The 18,008-nt window shown below is 35.8% G+C and overlaps 1 protein-coding gene and 1 pseudogene across 6 annotated transcripts in view; both read left to right on the top strand.

The window, feature by feature from the left end:
• Window positions 1–18,008, top strand: part of TMEM117 (transmembrane protein 117) — a 190,273-nt gene that overhangs the window by 41,809 nt on the left and 130,456 nt on the right. For all 6 annotated transcript variants that reach the window (XM_020973675.2, XM_078156471.1, XM_020973680.2 and 3 more), the window contains one exon: window positions 4,401–4,500. In XM_020973675.2, coding sequence (XP_020829334.1) covers window positions 4,401–4,500 — 100 coding nt within the window. The remainder of the gene's footprint in view (window positions 1–4,400; window positions 4,501–18,008) is intronic.
• On the top strand, window positions 9,765–12,941 carry LOC144455636 (TCF3 fusion partner pseudogene; annotated as a pseudogene).

Raw genomic sequence — 18,008 nt, 5'->3', positions numbered from 1 at the left:
TGTTGAATCAAGCCAGTATTCACAGTTTCAATTCAACCTCATCTCATTGTTTATAATCTTTTTAATGTTATTATAACCTTTGATAATGTTATGTTCATAATTTTTGCATTTATATTCATTACTATATTGATCTTTAGTTTTCTTTCTCTGCATTGTCCCTCCCTCGTTTAGACATCAAGGCCATACTTGCATCATAGAAAAAATTTGTTAGGATACTTTTTTTCCCCTCAGTTTTTCCAAATGGCTTATATAAGGTTGGATTTAATTTTCTTTAAAAGTTTGATAGAATTTACTTATAAAACCTGTTTTTTTTTTCACCTTGAGTTCATCTGTGTTTTATTCAGTTCATTTTCCTAAGGGTGGTTTATTTGCAGTTTCTTTTTTCTTGCTTTGTTAATTTTGGTTGTTTTTTTTGTAAATATTTATGCATTCTATCTAATTTATGGACTTTTCTTTGTATGTAATTGGGCAAAATAAATTCTAATAGCTTCTTGTACTTCATTTTCAGTCCTTCTAAATTCTGCCTTTTCATTTTCTGATGTTATTTGGTTTTCCTCTCTTTTAAAAACCAGATTATTTACCTGTTTACTTTTTAAAAGTAATCCTTAGTTTTATTTATCCTTTGATTTTTTTCTTTCACTTTTGTTAATCTCTTATTTGAGTTTCAGAATTTCTATTTCCAATTTGGGCTTTTTTAATTTCTTACTTTACTAGTTTTTTTTAATTCATGCCATATTTATTGATCTGATTTCTTTCTTTTGCTGATGAACACATTTAGAGATATGCATTTTTATTATAGGATCACTTTGGCTGTATCCCAAAAGCTATTTTGTTAACTATCATTTCCTTTGGTGAAACAACTTAGGAATTGTTATTTGACCTACCAGTTCTTTGGGACTAAATTATTTAGTCTCTAGTTAATTTTATTTATTCTTTTTGAGGGCTCTTATTAAATATGATTTTATAATATTATGGTCAACAAAGAAGGGGCTTAGTGTTTCTGTATTTGTTAGGTTTTTAATGACCTAATATATGGTCACTTTTTGTAAAAGTGCCATGTACAGTTGAGATATATTTGTACTTCTTTCTGTTCACTTTTAGTAATCAACCAAGGTCTCATAGATTTGACTTTCATAAAGTTCTATTTAATTGCTCATCTCTTTATTGTAGTTGTCTAAGTCTGAAAGGGATATTGCTATCGCCTAGTATTATTAATTTTGCAGTCTATTTCTCCTTGTAATTTTATTAACCTTTCCTTTAAGTATTTAGATGCTCTGCCATTTGGTGGTTATATGCTATGACAGTGATTTATTAACTATGGTAACTTTAAGTTTAATGTATTTTTTTTTCTAATGGTACTTGGTATTTTTTCCCCCAGTTACAGTAAAAAAACAATTTTTAACATTCATTTTTACGACTTTGAGCTCCAAATTCGCTTCCTTCCTCCCTCCTCATCCCCTCCTAATTGAGAAGGCAAGCAATTCAATATTAATTATATATGTGCAGTCATGTAAAACACTTCTGTAATAGTCATGTTGTGGAAGACTAACTGTATTTCCCTCCATCCTATCCTGCCTCCCATTTATTCTGTTCTTTCCTTTCACCCTGTCCCACCTCAAAAGTATTTGTTTCTGATTGCCCCCTCCCCTAATTTGCCTTCCCATCTATCACTCCTCTTTTTTTTCCCACTTCCCCCCTACTTTCCTGTAGGGTAAGATAGATTTCTATACCCAATTGAGTGTGTATATTATTCCCTCTTTAAGCCAATTCTGATGACAGTAAGGTTCACTCATTTCCTCTCACCTCTTCCCTCTTTCCCTCTACTGTAAAAGCTTTTTCTTGCCTCTTTTATGTGAGATAAGTTACCCCATTCTACCTTTCCCTTTTTCCTTCTACTAGTACATTCCCCTCTCACTCTTAATTTTAATTTTTAGATATCATCCTTTCATATTCAGCTCACACCTGTGCACTCTGTCTATATATACTCTTTCTAACTATCTTAATAATGATGAAGGACTTATGAGTTACAAATATCATTTTTCCATATAGGAATATAAACAGTTTAACTTTAATAAGTCTCTTATGATTTCTGTTTCCTGTTTACCTTTTCATGCTTCTCTTGAGTCTTGTATTTGAAAGTCCAATATTCAATTTAGCTCTGATCTTTTCTCAAGAATGCATTAAACTCTACCAGAATCCAGCTAATGAGGGGTTAAATCAACACTGGAAGAATTGCTGCCTAGAAATATTTATGGTGAGCTATGGCTAGTAGAGATATTCCCATCTCCAAGTTGCAAGTCCTGCATATGCTAAAGGGAAATTGACAGGGTCTGGATTAATGTTACAAGTAGAATAGCTGATGGGCAATTCAGGTATTGCATTCAACTAATTATCCCTTGTCTAATAAATAATAGAACGACAGGCTATCTTTCTGTAGCCTTCAGCTTCACAACCAAAGGACCTTCTTTTGGGGCCAATGTCATACGATAAAAACCACATTAGTACATACTTACCTGTCTTTGCTTTTCATGTGATTTTGAACATAATTCAAACATAAGAATTTTGTTGAAGATTAGTTATAGTTACATAAAATGTAAAAAGCTTTTGAAGAAACAGAACCAATGCAACTAAAATTAGAGGAGGAGGAATCTGAGGGGGAAAAAAACCAACCTTTGCAGCAAGTTTCTCTTATACAGATCTCATTTCTTTTCTTTTCTTTTTTTTTTTTTTGGCAATTGGGGTTAAGTGACTTGCCCAAGGCCACACAGCTCATAACTGTCAAGTGTTTGGTCCGAGGCTAGATTTGAACTCAGGTCTTCCTGACTTCAGGGCTGGTGCTGTATCCACTGCGCCACCTAGCTGCCCCTACAGATCTCATTTCTAAGATATATTGAGAACTCAGTCAAATTTGCGAGAAAAAAAGTTTATTTGCCAATTAATTAATGGTCAAAGGTTATAAATAGGCAGTTTTCAGAGAAAGCAATCCATATGAAAAAATGCTCTAGATCCCTAATAATTAGAGAAATGCTAATTAAAACAATTCTGAATTACCACCTCAATCAATAAACAAACATTTATAAGCACCTACTATGGGCCAAGTACCGTGCTAAAGAATAGGGATAGGAAAAAAAACACAAGACAAAGGACAGCCCTTGCCCTCTAGGAGCTTACAATCTAGGCAATACAACATGTAAACAAATATATACAGAGCAAGCTATAGACAATAAGTAGGAGATAATTAACAGAGGGAAGGTGCTGGAGTTAAAAGGGGTTGTAGAAGGCTTTTTGAAGAAGATGGGATTTTAGTTGGGACTTAAAGGAAGCCAGAGAGGTCAGAAGTCAGAAGACTTGTATGAACTGATTTAAAGTGAAGTGAATAGGACCAGGAGAGTAATTTATACAATAAAAGCAATATTGTGAAGATGATCAACTTTGAAAGACTTAGTAACTATGATCAACATCATGATGAATCACGATTCCAAAGGAATTATGGTGAAACATATTATCTACTTCCAGATAGAGAGTAGACGGACTCAGACTCTCAGAGGGTGAACATTCTCCCTGCTTCACTCTGACTGCTGCCCTCCCTGGTTTCCTTTAAGTCCCAAATAAAATTCCACCTTCAGGAGACCTTCTCAAACCTTTCTTAATTTCAGTGCCTTCCCTCTGTTAATTATCTCCTATGTATCCTGTCTATAGCTTATTTTGTATATACTTGTTTGTGTGTTTTCTCCCCCATATAAGCTCCTAGAGGGCAAGGACTGTCTTTTGGCTCTTTTTTTTTTGTATCCATGTTATATTAGAAACATCAAATGTGATTCATTATTATTAGCAAGTGTAAGTTGTGTACTGCTGTTCAAGATAAGTGTATCTTATAGGATTTCTAAGTATATTTTCTCCTTTTCCTTCCTTCTTTTTTTCCTACATGGCTAATATAAGAATTTGTTTTACCTGGCTATTAAAATTTTTTTAAAATGATGATCACTGTAATTTCATCAGTAGGCCCAACCTACACATTATTATTATTTTTTTACCTTTGAAGGACCAATGAAAAGTTTTCACTTTTAAGAAACTCTGATTCAAAAAATGTTTCAGTTTTGCTTGTACTTGAACATGAAACATAGGCTTTCTCAGGTTTTTGTTTTTGTTTTTAAAACTTTGTCATTTAAAAAGGTAATTGATTTAGCAACAGCCAGTCTTTGATTCTGATTGGAACTGCCCCAAACATCCTCAGAACTCAGTATAGTTTTTGAGATTTTAAAGAATATATGATTATGCAAAAGCAACTGAACTTGTTTTGAAAGGGGAAAATCCATTTAAGCTTCTCCTGAATGAGATAACACTGACTTTGTGTTTCACTAAGTTTGTATATTTGCTTATGTGTTTTCTTATCCCCATAGAGCATATATTATTACAGACTTCATGGGCATCAGAAATGAAAGTTTTATGAAAGTAGCTGCAGTAGGAACCTGGATGGGGGACTTCGTTACAGCTTGGATGGTAAGAAAATTTTAAAGTTTCTGTCAGGGGAAGAAGTATCCCATGATGTTGGGTAGATGCTTTCTTTATTGAAAGCAAACACTAACAATATTATCAGCTTAATACTTAAGGGTACAAGAATATTGTAATCACAGTGGGGATTACTTTCATGAACAGGATGGACTAGATAGCCATTGATGTCACAATGCTCAAATTCTGTGATTCTACAATTTTGTATTATATCTGTGTTGTATTAGTAATATCAAAGGCAGTTAATGTAATTCTCTACATTAGCAAGTGTAAGTTGTGTCCTGTTGTTTAAGATAAGTGTATCTCATAGGATTTCTAAATGTGGCCAATGGAAGGTATTTATAGATGTGATCTAAAGTCTGGCCCTCCCATGAAGAGAGGAGAAAAACTGGAGTGGGAGAGAATAGCAAGCCTCCAGAGCACCTAGGCCAGATGTTCTTTCCTCCAGAGTCTACTTGCATATTATTATAAACTATTTGCCCTGCCAAATAGTGCCAGTCTAGGGGGATGATAAGTTACATCTTTGATTACTCATGGAGAAGCTTACACTCACATACTTGGCCTCTTCCTGCTAAATGCTGGTTATACAAAAGACCGTCACAAATAGTAGATAGCAAACACATTTATTCAAGCATTTAGAAAATAGAAATCAGGGGCAGCTAGGTGGCTCAGTGGATAGAGCACCAGCTGTGAAGTTAGGAGGACCTGAGTTCAAATCTGGCCTCAGACCAAACAGTTGACACTTACTAACTGTGTGACCCTGGGCAAGTCACTTAATCCCAGTAGCCTAAAAAAAACACAAAACCCAAAAAAATAGAAATCACAGAAGTTATACAAATTAAAATATATGAAGAAATATTCAGAGTGAATGTACTGTGCCATTGGAAGTGAGATATTTTAGCTTCAATCAAGTAAAAGTCCCAATTCCCACATAAGCAAAAATACTCCAAATTCTCTTGGACAGCAAACTAGAAATCAAGAACATGTTAAGGAGCTGGCTTCCCCTATATGTCTGCAGCTTACAAAGTTTCTTTCTCTCTGTGTATTTGGAGTCAGTCCCAAAGGGAATCTGGCACCGTGTATTTCCTCTCTCAAAGAAAGAAAAAGATTGTCTCCTCTCTCCAAACTCTGCACATATCAGTTGCACCCCTTACATATCATTATGTTCAGCATTCTCTCCAGCAATTCAGAGTCATATATACTTGGCATACAAAATGCCTTAGGCTTGGTTTGAATGCTGGGTAATATTCCTTCCCTAGGCAGAAACTTTTTATAGTCACTTCTGAAATATCAGCTGGGTGCAAGTTTGGAACCTGTATACAATATAAACAAAAACATCAAAAAGAACAAGAGTAATTTTTCCTAATAACCCAGGTAAGCATAAAGAAAAACTGCTCAGATCTCTTAGAACAAGAGGACAATGTAGAAATTAAAAGTCCATTTTTGGGGGGAAGGGGGAGTTCTGGGAAGATGGCAGAGTAGGTAAGAAAATTCCAGGCTCTCCAAGCTTCCTCCGTAAACAGACAGAATGTTGTCACAAAATGAATGTAGAGCAGCAGAAAAAAAAGGGGGTTAAAGCAGCTGTCCTCCTGGGACCAATGGAGAGGACATGGGGAAATACAGGACCTCCAGGGGCTGAGGTTTGGCCTCAGTGAAGGTTAAACACCTCAAGGCAAACTCTACTAAATCAACAAAAAGGAGGCTCCAGGGACAGAAGCAGACTAGGCCTCAAGAACTATCATTTCATGAACTTTCATCTCACAAACTTCCATCCAGGCTGCAGTTGTGGGTGAGGAGGAGTGAACATGTGTCTGGTGAATGTGGTTCAGGTCACTACAGGGAGAAAGAGCATTTTCGGGACAGCATGGCTGGGGACCCTAACCGTGGCCTAATGGAGGAGAGGAAAGCCTGAAGTTGGGCCCCCAGACAGAATTCAGAAAATAAGAGTAAGGAGGAACTGAGTCCTGAGGCACCATTACCCACAACTCAGGATTATAACCTGATTACAATAATAAGCTGCTAAGAATAAAATAAAATGAAACAAAATGAAAATGAGTAAGCAAGGAAAAATAACCCAACCAAAGATGGGTACATGGTGTAAAAGAACATCTGGATTCATATTCAGAGGACAAAAGTGAGGTAAAAAAGCCTCTTCTGCCCCAAAGAGTAATGTCAAATAGTCACAAGCCCAAAAAGAGTTCTTGGAAGAACTTAAAAAGGAATTAAAAATCAAAAGAGAATGAAGGAAAAAATAGGGGGAAAAAAACCAATCCAAGAAAATTGTGAAAAGAAAGTTGTGGTTTTTTTTTTCATAAAAACAAGGAACATTTACTATAAATAAGAGATTGAAGGACTGGGGTGAGGCAGAGACATTGGGGTTTCCATAATTGTTAGATTACCTGAAAGTTATGATTTAAAAAGGAATCTTGATACAACATTGTAAGAAATTATTAAGGAAAATTGCCCTGAAGTTCTAGAACAAGAGGATAAAGTAGAAATGTGATACCTCAGAGTTGTTTTGATTTGCATTTCTCTAATCAATAGTGTTTTAGAGCATTTTTTCATATGATTGTAGATAACTTTAATTTCTTCATCTGAAAACTGTTTATATCTTTTGACTATTTATCAATTGGGAAACGAGACAAGTGGGATTTATACCAGGAATGCAGGGATGGTTTAACATGAAAGTATTAATATAATTTATCATATCAATAACGAAAGTTAAAAAAAAATCATAGGAACATATCAATAGATGCAGAAAAGAGCTTTTGATACAGTACCACACTCATTTTACTAAAAGCACTTGAAAGTATAGTGTAAATGTAAGTATAGTATGAATGGATTTTTCCTTAAATTGATAAAAAGTATTTACTTAAAACCATCTTCAAGCATCTTTTGTAATGGGGATAAGCTAAAAGCCTTCCCAATAAGTGTGAAACAAGGATGCCCATTGTCACCAGTATTATTCAACTTTGGAAATCCTAGCAATGGGAATAAGAGAAGAAAAACAAATAGAATCAGAATGGATGATGAGGAAATAAAACTATCCTTTTTGCAGATGATATGATATACTTGGAAAATCCCAAAGATTCCATTAACAAACTAATTAAAACAATAATTTTAGCAAAATAGCAAGATATAATGTAATCCACATAAATCATCAGCATTCCTGTATATCACAAACAAAACCCTGGAAAAGTTGATACAAAGAGATATCCCATCTAAAGTAACTCTAGACAGTATAAAATACTTGGAGGTACAGCTGACAAAACAAATCAAGGAGTTATATGAAAAAATTATTGAAATATTTTTATACAAATAAAACCAGATTTAAATAATTGGTGAAATATTAAATGTTCATGGGTAAGTAGAGCCAATATAATAAAAATGACAATTTTATCTAAATTAATTTATATATCAAATGCCACATCTCAATTAAATTACCAAAAGTTATTTTACTGAATTAGAAAAAAATATTGACAAGATTAATTTGGAAGAACAAAAAGTCAAGAATATCAAAGGAACTAATGAAAAAGTATAAAGGAAAGGAGTTTCGCATACCTGATTTTAAACTATATTATAAAGCTGTAATTATCAAAACCATTTGCTACTGGCTAAGAATTAGAAAGGTAAATCAGTGGAGCAGAGTAGACACACAATTTATGGTAGCAAATAAATATGGTAACATTGTATTTGACAGATGTAAAGACTTAAATTTTAGAGATAAGATTTCATTATTTGCTAAAAATTGCTAGGAAAACTGAAAAGCAGACTGACAGAAATTAGACCAATATCTTACATCATTTACTAAGATAAGAGAAAAATGGATACATGACCTAGACATAAAGATATTACAAAAAATTCGAGTGACATGGAATAAATATATTACCTCTCAGATTTATGGATGGGTGAATAATTTATGAATAAATAAGAGACAGAAAGCAGAGTGAGGTGTAAAATGGATAATTTCAATTACATTAAATTAAAAAGGTTTTGTACAAAGAAAACCAATGTAGGATCAGAAGGAAAGCAGAAACTTGAGGAGAAATTTTATAGACAGTTTCTCAGATAAAGGTCTCATATCTCAAATATATAAAAGAACTTTGTCAAATCTATAAGAATAGAAGTTATCCCTCAGTTGATAAATGGTCAAAGGATATGAAGAAATCAAAATAATTTATAGTTATATAAAAAATGCTCTAAATCATTATTGATTAGAGAAATGCACATTAAAACAACTGTTACATATCATTTTATCTGATAGGTATCAGATTGGCTAAAATGATTGAAGGGGAAAGCAGCAAATGTTGATGATGATGTAGAAAAATTGGGATACTTATTCACTGTTGGTGGAACTGTGAACTAATCGAACCATTTTGGAGAGCAATCTAGAATTATGCCCAAAGAGTTATTAAACTGCCTATACCCTTTGACCCAGGAATACCATTATTAGATCAGTTTCCCAAGATAATTAGAGGAAAAGGAAAAGAACCTATATGTTCTAAAATAGTTAAAGCATTTTTCTTGTGGTGGCAAAGAACTAGAAATTGCAGAGATACCCATCAATTGAGAGTGGCTGAACAAGTTGGTGTATTATTGTGATGGAATACTACTGTGCTATAAGAAATGATAAGCTTGATGATCTTAGAAAAACATTGATAGACTTGCACAAAATAATGAAGAGTGAAATGAACAGAACCAAGAGCATATTATATATAGTAACAACAATATTGTTTTAAGAACAACTTTGAGAGAATATTGAATGTAGTAACAACAATATTGTTTTAAGAACAACTTTGAGGGTGGAGCCAAGATGGCTGAGTAAATGCAGTGACTTGCTTGAACTTTCCCCCAAACCCCTCCAAATAACTATAAAAAATGGCTCTAAACAAATTCTAAAGCCACAGAACCCACAAAAAGACAGAGTGAAACAAATTTCCAGCCCAGGACAACCTGGATGGTTGATCAGAAAAGTATATCGCACAAGTATGGTAGAAGAGTGTAGTTTGGTGTGGGTGCGCAGGCCTCAGTGAACCTGGAGCAGGTCTCAGAGGACTGAATCACAGGCAGCTGTGGTGGTTTCCAGAACTCTCAACCCAGGAACGCCAAAGATAACTTAGAAGGTCAGTGGGAAAAGTCTGTGTCTACAGTGAGAGAGAGAAGCACTGTGATCTCAGCTCCAGTCCCTGAGCCTGGCCCTGGGGCAATAGCTGTTTCCTGAGCTTCTAGCCCACAGACTGAGGATGAATCGAGTGGCTGATCAGAGGGGGATTGCAGAGATCTCTCTGCTGGTGAAGGATTCTCTTGCTTTTTCCCTGCTTGGATCTAGGTCACAGTTCTGGGTGGCGGTCCTGGGGTGAGGAGGAGTGCTGGCGTAGTGGAGCCTGTAGTGGTGGTGAAGAGAAAATCCTCCTCACAGTTCCAAGACAGAAAAGAGTGCTTATGGTCACTCATAGACCAGGAAAGGAGTAAATACCTTGCCCTTGATCATAGCACCTTGGTGCTGAAAATTTACAGGTCCCTAGCAGTATCTCTGAAAACAGCTGTACAAACCCCCAAAGCTTGGGACAGTACATTCTCCACACTGGAAACAGACCCCTACCTTAACAAAGAGTTTATAACTCAAGTAAGTGGCTGGGATCATGAACAAGCAGCACAAAAAGAGTCAGACTATAGAATCTTCCTTTGGTGACAAAGAAGATGAAAACATATAACCAGAAGAAGACAACAAAGTCAAAGCTCCTACATCCAAAACCTCCAAGAAAAATATGAATCAGTCCCAGGCCATGGAAGAGCTCAAAAGGGATTTTGAGAAGCAAGTAAGAGAAGTAGAGGAAAAAGTAAGAGTGATGCTAAAGGAGACCCAAAAAATTACTGAAGAAATTTTTCAACACCTTGAAAAATAGCCTAACCCAAATAGCAAAAGAGGCCAAAAAGCCAATGAGGAGAAGAATGCCCTAAAAAGCAAAATTGGCCAAATGGAAAAGGAAGTCTAAAAGCCTACTGAAGAATGTCTTCCTTAAAAATTAGAATGGAGGAGATGTGGGGGACCAAGTGCAGCTGAGGGACAGTCACAGGGCCCTCCAGCCCCTCTGCAAGCCGGTGCCATGGCTGGCATGGGCTTCGAGGAGTTCTCAGCCCTGCCAGGCTTGGAGCTGGCACTGTTTCTGCTCTTCAGCAGCCATATCCTTGAGTCTGAGGTGGAGATGGAGGTGGAATTCATCGGGGGAGCCCTGGGTGGGCTGGGGCTGCATGAGCGGGCGGAAGAGGAGGAGGCGGCCTGGGGCTGACAGTGCTGCCAGGGAAAGCTGAGCCTCCGCAAGTACCAGGCGCTGGGCCAGCGCTGCCAGGAGATCGAGCAGGTGAATGAGCGGGTCTTGAATAGACTTCACCAGGTGCAAAGAATCACAAGGAGGCTCAGGCAAGAGTGAAGGTTTCTTATGTGAGTCCTGGATTCCTACGGAGATGGCTATCAGAAGAGCCAGTTCACTGTTGTCCTGGAAGATGAGGGTAGCCAAGGCCCTGATGCCCCCACCCCAGGAAATGCAGAGAATGACCCACCAGAAAAGGAAAGCCTGTCATCTCCCCCTGAGCCTAGCAGTCCCCCACCTGGGAAAGGCCCCAGTGGAAGAAAGAGATGGAGGGCCCCCCCTGGGATGGACGCCGAGGTGGGGTATTGCTAACCCCAGAGCTAGGCCCAGGCCAGATCAAAGTGGAGGATGACTTTGGCTTCAAGGCAGATGAGGCCTTCACCACGGGATAGGTGGCCCGAGGCCCAAACACTCTGCTTTCCTACCCCAGTTTGGCCAGCCCTCCCTTTGACATTACCCCCCAATAAAGTTTTGCCTCCCGTGGGAAAAAAAAAATTAGAATGGAGCAATTGGAAGCTAGTGACTTTATGAGAAATCAAGACACTGTAAAACAAATCCAAAAGAATGAAAAATTAGAAAACAATGTGAAATATCTCATTGGAAAAACAACCGACCTGGAAAATAGATCCAGGAGAGAGAATTTAAAAATGATTGGACTATCTGAAAGCCATGATCAAAAAAAGAGCCTAGACATCATCTTTCAAGAAATTATCAAGGAAAACTGCCCTGATATAGTAGAACCAGAGGGCAAAATGGAAATGGAAAGAATCCACCAATGTATTCTTGAAAGAGATCCCCAAAGGAAAACTCCTAGGAATATTGTAGCCCAATTCCAGAGTTCTCAGATCAAGGAGAAAATATTTCAAGCAGCCAGAAAGAAACAATTCAAGTATTGTGGAAACACAATCAAGATAACACAAGATTTAGCAGCTTCTACATGAAAGGACTGCAGGGCATGAAATATAATATTCCGGAGGGCAAAGGAGGTAGGATTACAACCAAAAATCACCTACCCAGCAAAACTGAGTATATTCCTTCAGAGTAAAAAATGGTCATTCAGTGAAATAGAGGACTTTCAAGCATTCTTGATGAAAAGACCAGAGCTGAATAGAAAATGTGACTTTCAAATACAAGACTCAAGTGAAACATGAAGAGGTAAACAGGAAAGAGAAATCATAACAGACTTATTAAGGTTGAACTGTTTACATTTCTGCATGGAAAGATGATATTTGTAACTCATGAGACCTTTGTCAGTATTAGGGTAGTGGGAGGGAAAAAATTATATGTATGTCTGGATAGATAGATAGATAGATAGATAGATAGATAGATAGATAGACAAGAAAAGGCTTTTACAGTGGAGGGGAAATGGGGGATGGTGAGAGGGAATGAGTGAATTCTCATAGGATTTGGCTTAAGGAGAGAATAACATGTACAGTTGGGTATGGAAATCTATCTTACCCTACAGGAAAATAATGGGGGAAGGGGACAAGAGAGCAGGGTGATGACAGAGGGGAGGGCAGATTGGGGGAGGGGATAATCAGAAGCAAACACTTCTGAGGAGGGACAGAATCAAAAGAGAGAGTAGAATAAATGAGGGGCATGATAGGATGAAGGGAAATATACTTAGTTTTTCACAACATGAGTACTATGGAAGTATTTTGCATGACTACACATGTATAACCTGTATTGAGTTGCTTGCATTTTCAATGAGGGTGTGTGAGGAGAGAGGAAGGGAGAAAATTTGTAACCCAAAGTTTTAAAAACACGTTAAAAAATTGTTTTCACATGCAGCTGGGAAATAAGTAATACAGGAAATGGGGTATTGACATGTATCCTGCCCTACAGGAAAATAGAAGGAGTAGGGGATAAGAGAAGGCGGGGAGAGATAGATGGGAGGGCAGATTAGGAGAAGGGGTATACAGAATGCATGCCATCTTGGGGTGGGGGAAGGGATGAGATGGGGAGAAAATTTAGAGCTCAAAATCTTGAGGAAGTGAATGTTGAAAATTAAAAATAAATAAATTTTTTAAAAAAGATATTGAATGAGAAACAAAAAAAAAGTAAAACACCAATAAACAAAAAAGAACAACTCTGAGTTTTAAGAATAACTAAATCATTTTAACTCTTAAAAGGGAAAAATGTTACATGATAACTTTATTATATATTTAAAAGGAATAGCAAGTTGTACATAATAGATTTACAGTTTCATGTATAATCATCCTTTTTTCTAATCTACTATGTTATGGAAATTTCTTAAGTTCAGAATAAAATAAATAAAATAAAAATTAAAAAAAAGAGTCAATTTGGTCACCTCCTAAAAGGAATCCTCATATGAAAATTTCAAGAGATGTGATAGCCAAAATTCAGAGCTCACAGGTCAAGGCAAAAATAATGAAAGTAGCAAGAAAGAAAGAATTCGTGGATGTAATAGCCATAGTTAGTATCACACAAGTTTTATCAGTTTTATCAGGAGTAGAAATCTTGGACTATGACATTCTATGAAGACAAAGGATCTAGGCTTACAACCAAGAATAATCTATCCAAAAATACTGAGTATAATATTATAGGGAAAAAATGGAGTTTTCAAGGAAATAGAAAAATAGAGTTTCAAGCATTCCTGATAAGAAGTTTGGAACTGAGTAGAAAATGTGATATACAAACATGAGTTAAGAAAACCTTTAAAAGGTAAACATGAGCAAGCAATCATTAGGGACTAAAAAGGTAAAACAGCAGTTTGTGAGAAGATACTATGTGTAGACTCTTAGAATTCTGTCATCAGCAGCATTAATACAGTAAGTCTTATTAGGTAATTAAAAATAATTAAATAAAGCATCTGAATAGGAGTTTCCAGAGTAAATTGGAAACTGATGGGATGCTTATCAATTGGAGGTGGCTGCACAGGTTTTGGTGTATGAATATGATGAAATAATATTGTAGTATAAGGAATGATTAGGGGGATGGCTTCAGAAAAATCTGAGAATACTTATTATGAAGTGATGGAATGTGAAGTGAGCAGGATCAAAAGAACAATTTATACAGTAATAATAATATCATAAAGATAAATAGCTTTGAAGAACTTAGTCTGATTAACATAGTGACAAACCACAATTTTAAAGGAATCATGATAAAACATGTTATCTGTCTCCAGACATAGAGCTGATGAATTGTTTGAAGTATGCTTTCTTTTCTTTCATTCTTTACGTTTTTCTGTTTTTCTTCTTTTGTTTGACATGTGGAGTGCAATAATTTGTTTTTCATTACTATGCATAAGTACAATGGGCTTTGTTTTTCTTGCTTTCTTAATGAATGGAAGAGGGAGAGGATAGAGACTTTAGAAATGAATGTAAAATAAAATTGAATTTCAAGTAGTATCAATACTAAATTTATTTGTATTAAGTGACATAGCATCTAAATTCTTAAATAAAGTGTTAAATGAGTTACAGGGAGAAATATAAAGTAAAACTATAATAGTAGGGACTTCAATTTGCTCCTTTTAGACCTAGAAAAATCTAACAAAAAAAAAAGCAAGGAGGAATGAAGGACCTGAATAAATGTTTTTGAAAAGTTAGATATGCACTTACTGGCTGTGTGACCCTGGGCAAGTCACTTAACCCCATTGCCTAGCAAAGACAAAAAACAAAAAACGAAAGAAGAGAAAAGTTAGATATGATAGACCTCTTGAGAATATTAAATACTTTTTCTCAGCATATCGCACAAAATGACTATATATTAGGGCATAAAAAACCTGGCTGGCTCTCATAGGGACATTTATTTTGGAAACTCTAGGTCATTTCTCTTCCAAGGTAACAGATTTCTGCCTTTTAGCATAACACCTTTGTAAGGAGTAAGAGGGTCTTGGCTGCATGCTTACTCTTTTTCTCACATTTCCTCAAGTGGCATATTTGGTTAGAATTATATCTATTTACCATACCTCTGTTATTGTTAGTTTAGGGGTACTTTACTTTGGAAAGCCTAGGGTCAATATTATTTTCACTGATCTTTCTCAAAAAAGAGGGTAATACTTAACTCAAGCCAAAAAACTGTCATCAATAACTAATGCGCCTCTATATCAAAGCAAGCAGCAAACAGAAATTAGGGAAGTAATGCAGATTAGAATAAATCAAAGAATACAAGAGCAAAAGAGCTTTTTAGGAAGAAGTGGGAGATCTCATCTCGGTCTAGGATAGAGGACAATCTCACTGAGGGGAAGTCTGCTCTCAGCAGTCTCTAGTCTTGCAAGCAATGAAAGTCAATGGACATGTTGGGGAATAGCTCTCCCCATTATTGTGTCTCTGAAGGCTTCATATAGCCATTCAAAAGTTCATGCTTGCCATTTGTAACTGACTGTCTTGAAGATTCCCAACCATGTGAAGAAATCCCTTCTCTCTTTATGCAGGTACACAGTGTGAGAGTTCTGTCCCAGCATTCTCTCAGGAAATGAGGAGTCACATTGTCTTAAATATGCAATTCAGCACGGTCACAAGTTTGTCCTCTTCGGGACCATTCACCTGGTGGAAATATATATTACAGTTGTTTTACCTGCTTATGTTAGACAGACCAGGTGTTTTAAACAATTATGAAGTGAATTATGAAGAGAAAGAAAACTGTAGACCAATTTTCCAAATGAATGCTTTGCTCTGGATCACCACCACCACCACCACCACCATTACTACTACTACTATTACTATTACTGCTGCTGCTGCTACTGCTACTACATTGCATGCATACCCATACACTAGTTGTATAACACAAAACTTAACCCATCATTGTCTCATCAACTTCCTAAGACTTCCAATCTACTTTGAGAATTTCCTCTTTGGAATTATATCAAACATCTAGTCCCTCCTCTCTTCCCCCTGCTAACTCCAATAAAAACCCTTTAAGGTAGTGTGTTGGAAGTTGTGTATACAAAGATCAAAACAAAACATTCCTTGCTCAAGAGTTTACATTCTACTAGGGGATCTAGCATGTGTAGAAATAAGTAAACAAAAAGCTAACTGTAGTGGAATGGAGAGATAAACTGCAACAGAGAGACTGAGAAAAGGTTTCATTTAGGAAATGGCACTTGCTGAGCTGTGAAAAGTTGTAGGAATTCCAAAAACATTCTGGATAGCCAAGTGTAAAGGATAGCTGACATAAAGGCATTGATGAAAAATATGGAACATCATATACAAAACACAGCAAGATAGCTTATTGAGTCAGATTGAACTTTCAGGCCATTAAAATCCTTGTTTTTATTTCTTTTTTTTAAAAAATATGAACTGATTTCAGTCTACATCTTTGTCCATCCATTACATATGTGATTGCCTTTTTGAACCCAAGTGCAGATGTTAGCATTTATCCCTGCCTTTTAGTTTTTATTTTATTCGATATAACTTATCATTTACATGGTCATTTTTTAGATCCTGGTTCTGTTGACCAAAGCATTAGTTGTCCTATTCATCTTTGAATTATTGTCTAAAAATTTGACAAACATGATGTGAATTTGTAGGTAGGAGTACAGATAATCAAGTTAGAGTTCTAGCTCTTATGCTTGTTGGCTCCATGTCCTAAGGGAAGTCATTTCATCTCTCTGATGTTCGTAGTAAGTTTCTCATAGTAAGTTGGAGATATTAATTCTTGCACTATCTATTTCCCAGGGATGTACCAAGGAAAGCATTTTGAAAAAAAAAAGATTAAATACCATTTAAATGTGAATCATTATCCAGTTCACTTCTAGATCTTAAAATTATAGGATTTAGAGTTGAAAAGAAGCTTAGTGGTCATCTAGACCAACAATCTGATTTTAAAAATGAAGAAATTGAGACCCAGAGTGCCACAAGTAGTAAGAATCAGAGTTAGAATCCAAGTCCAGGTTCTCTGACTCCAAAACCAGCATTCTTTCCACTATATGTTGTTGTTGTTTTTTTAATAAAAGGATTTTATTAAAATTATTAAAATAATGATCTGATACTGTATTATAATGCTCTCTACATTTCTAGGTGCTTAATTTTTTTCTTTAATAATCTGTTCAAAAAGTTAGTCATCAATAATTATAATAACTCATTTTATATAGATGTGAAGTTTATAAGGCATTCATCTCATCAGTCTATGGTTTGAAAGAATTGCCTTTTAGCCCTTTTTCATAATTAATGCTGTGTTTGCCTACCTCTAGTCACATAGCACACGGACTTATTATTTGACTAGCCTACCTTTTTTTCTAGTCATACATCGCTTGGATAGTATATTTTTTACTGTTTTTTTTCAAGTAATTTGTACATGTAAATCTTTTATAAAAAGGTATCTATCTACACATATTTATATGTGTTCTATTTCTATTACTAACACCTTATTTATCTTGGATTTTGATTTCCTCTTGACCATTTTTCTTTTGTCCTTCTTGTTGGACTTTTGTTTTTAGTATTTTATTTTTCCCTAGTTGCATATAAAAACAATTTTTAACATTCATTTTTAAGACTTTGAGCTCCAAATTCTTTCCCTTTTTCTCTTTCCAAATCCCTTCATTGAGAAGGCAGACATTTGATTATAGGTTATACATCTGTAGTCATGCAAAACATTTCCAAAGTAGTCATTTTGTGAAAGAAAACAATGACAAAAAATAAAGAAAGTTAAAAAAAGTGTGCTTCAATCTATATTCATACATCATCAGTTCCTTCTCTGGGGATGGATAGCATTTTTTATCATAAGTCTTTCAGAGTTACCTTGGGTCATGGTATTGCTGTGAATGGCTAAGTCATTCACAGGTGATCATTTTGCCACATTGCTGTTACTTTGTACACAGTACACTTTACTTTGCATCAGCTCATGTAAGTTCAAGTCTTTTTGAGAGCATCCTGCTCATCATTTCTTATACTACAATACTACTCCATCACAGTCATATACCACAATTTATTCAGCCATTTCCCAATTGATGGGCCTGCCCTCAATTTCTAATTCTTAGCCCCCAGAAAAAAGCTGCTATAAAATGTTTTTGTATATATAGATCCCTTTCCTTTTTGTTTTTATCTCTTTTGGATACAGACCTAGTAGTGATATTGTTAGATCAAAGGATGTGCATGATTTTATAGCCCTTTGGGCATAGTTCCAAATTGCTTCAGAGTGATGGAATCAGTTCATAACTCCACCAAC

This window comes from Phascolarctos cinereus, unplaced genomic scaffold (assembly GCF_003287225.1).
Source record: "Phascolarctos cinereus isolate Bilbo 61053 unplaced genomic scaffold, phaCin_HiC Scaffold_1;HRSCAF=81, whole genome shotgun sequence".
Lineage (NCBI taxonomy): Eukaryota > Metazoa > Chordata > Mammalia > Diprotodontia > Phascolarctidae > Phascolarctos > Phascolarctos cinereus.
Note: the sequence above shows the minus strand (reverse complement) of the source record. Positions and strands in the feature narration are given on the sequence as shown.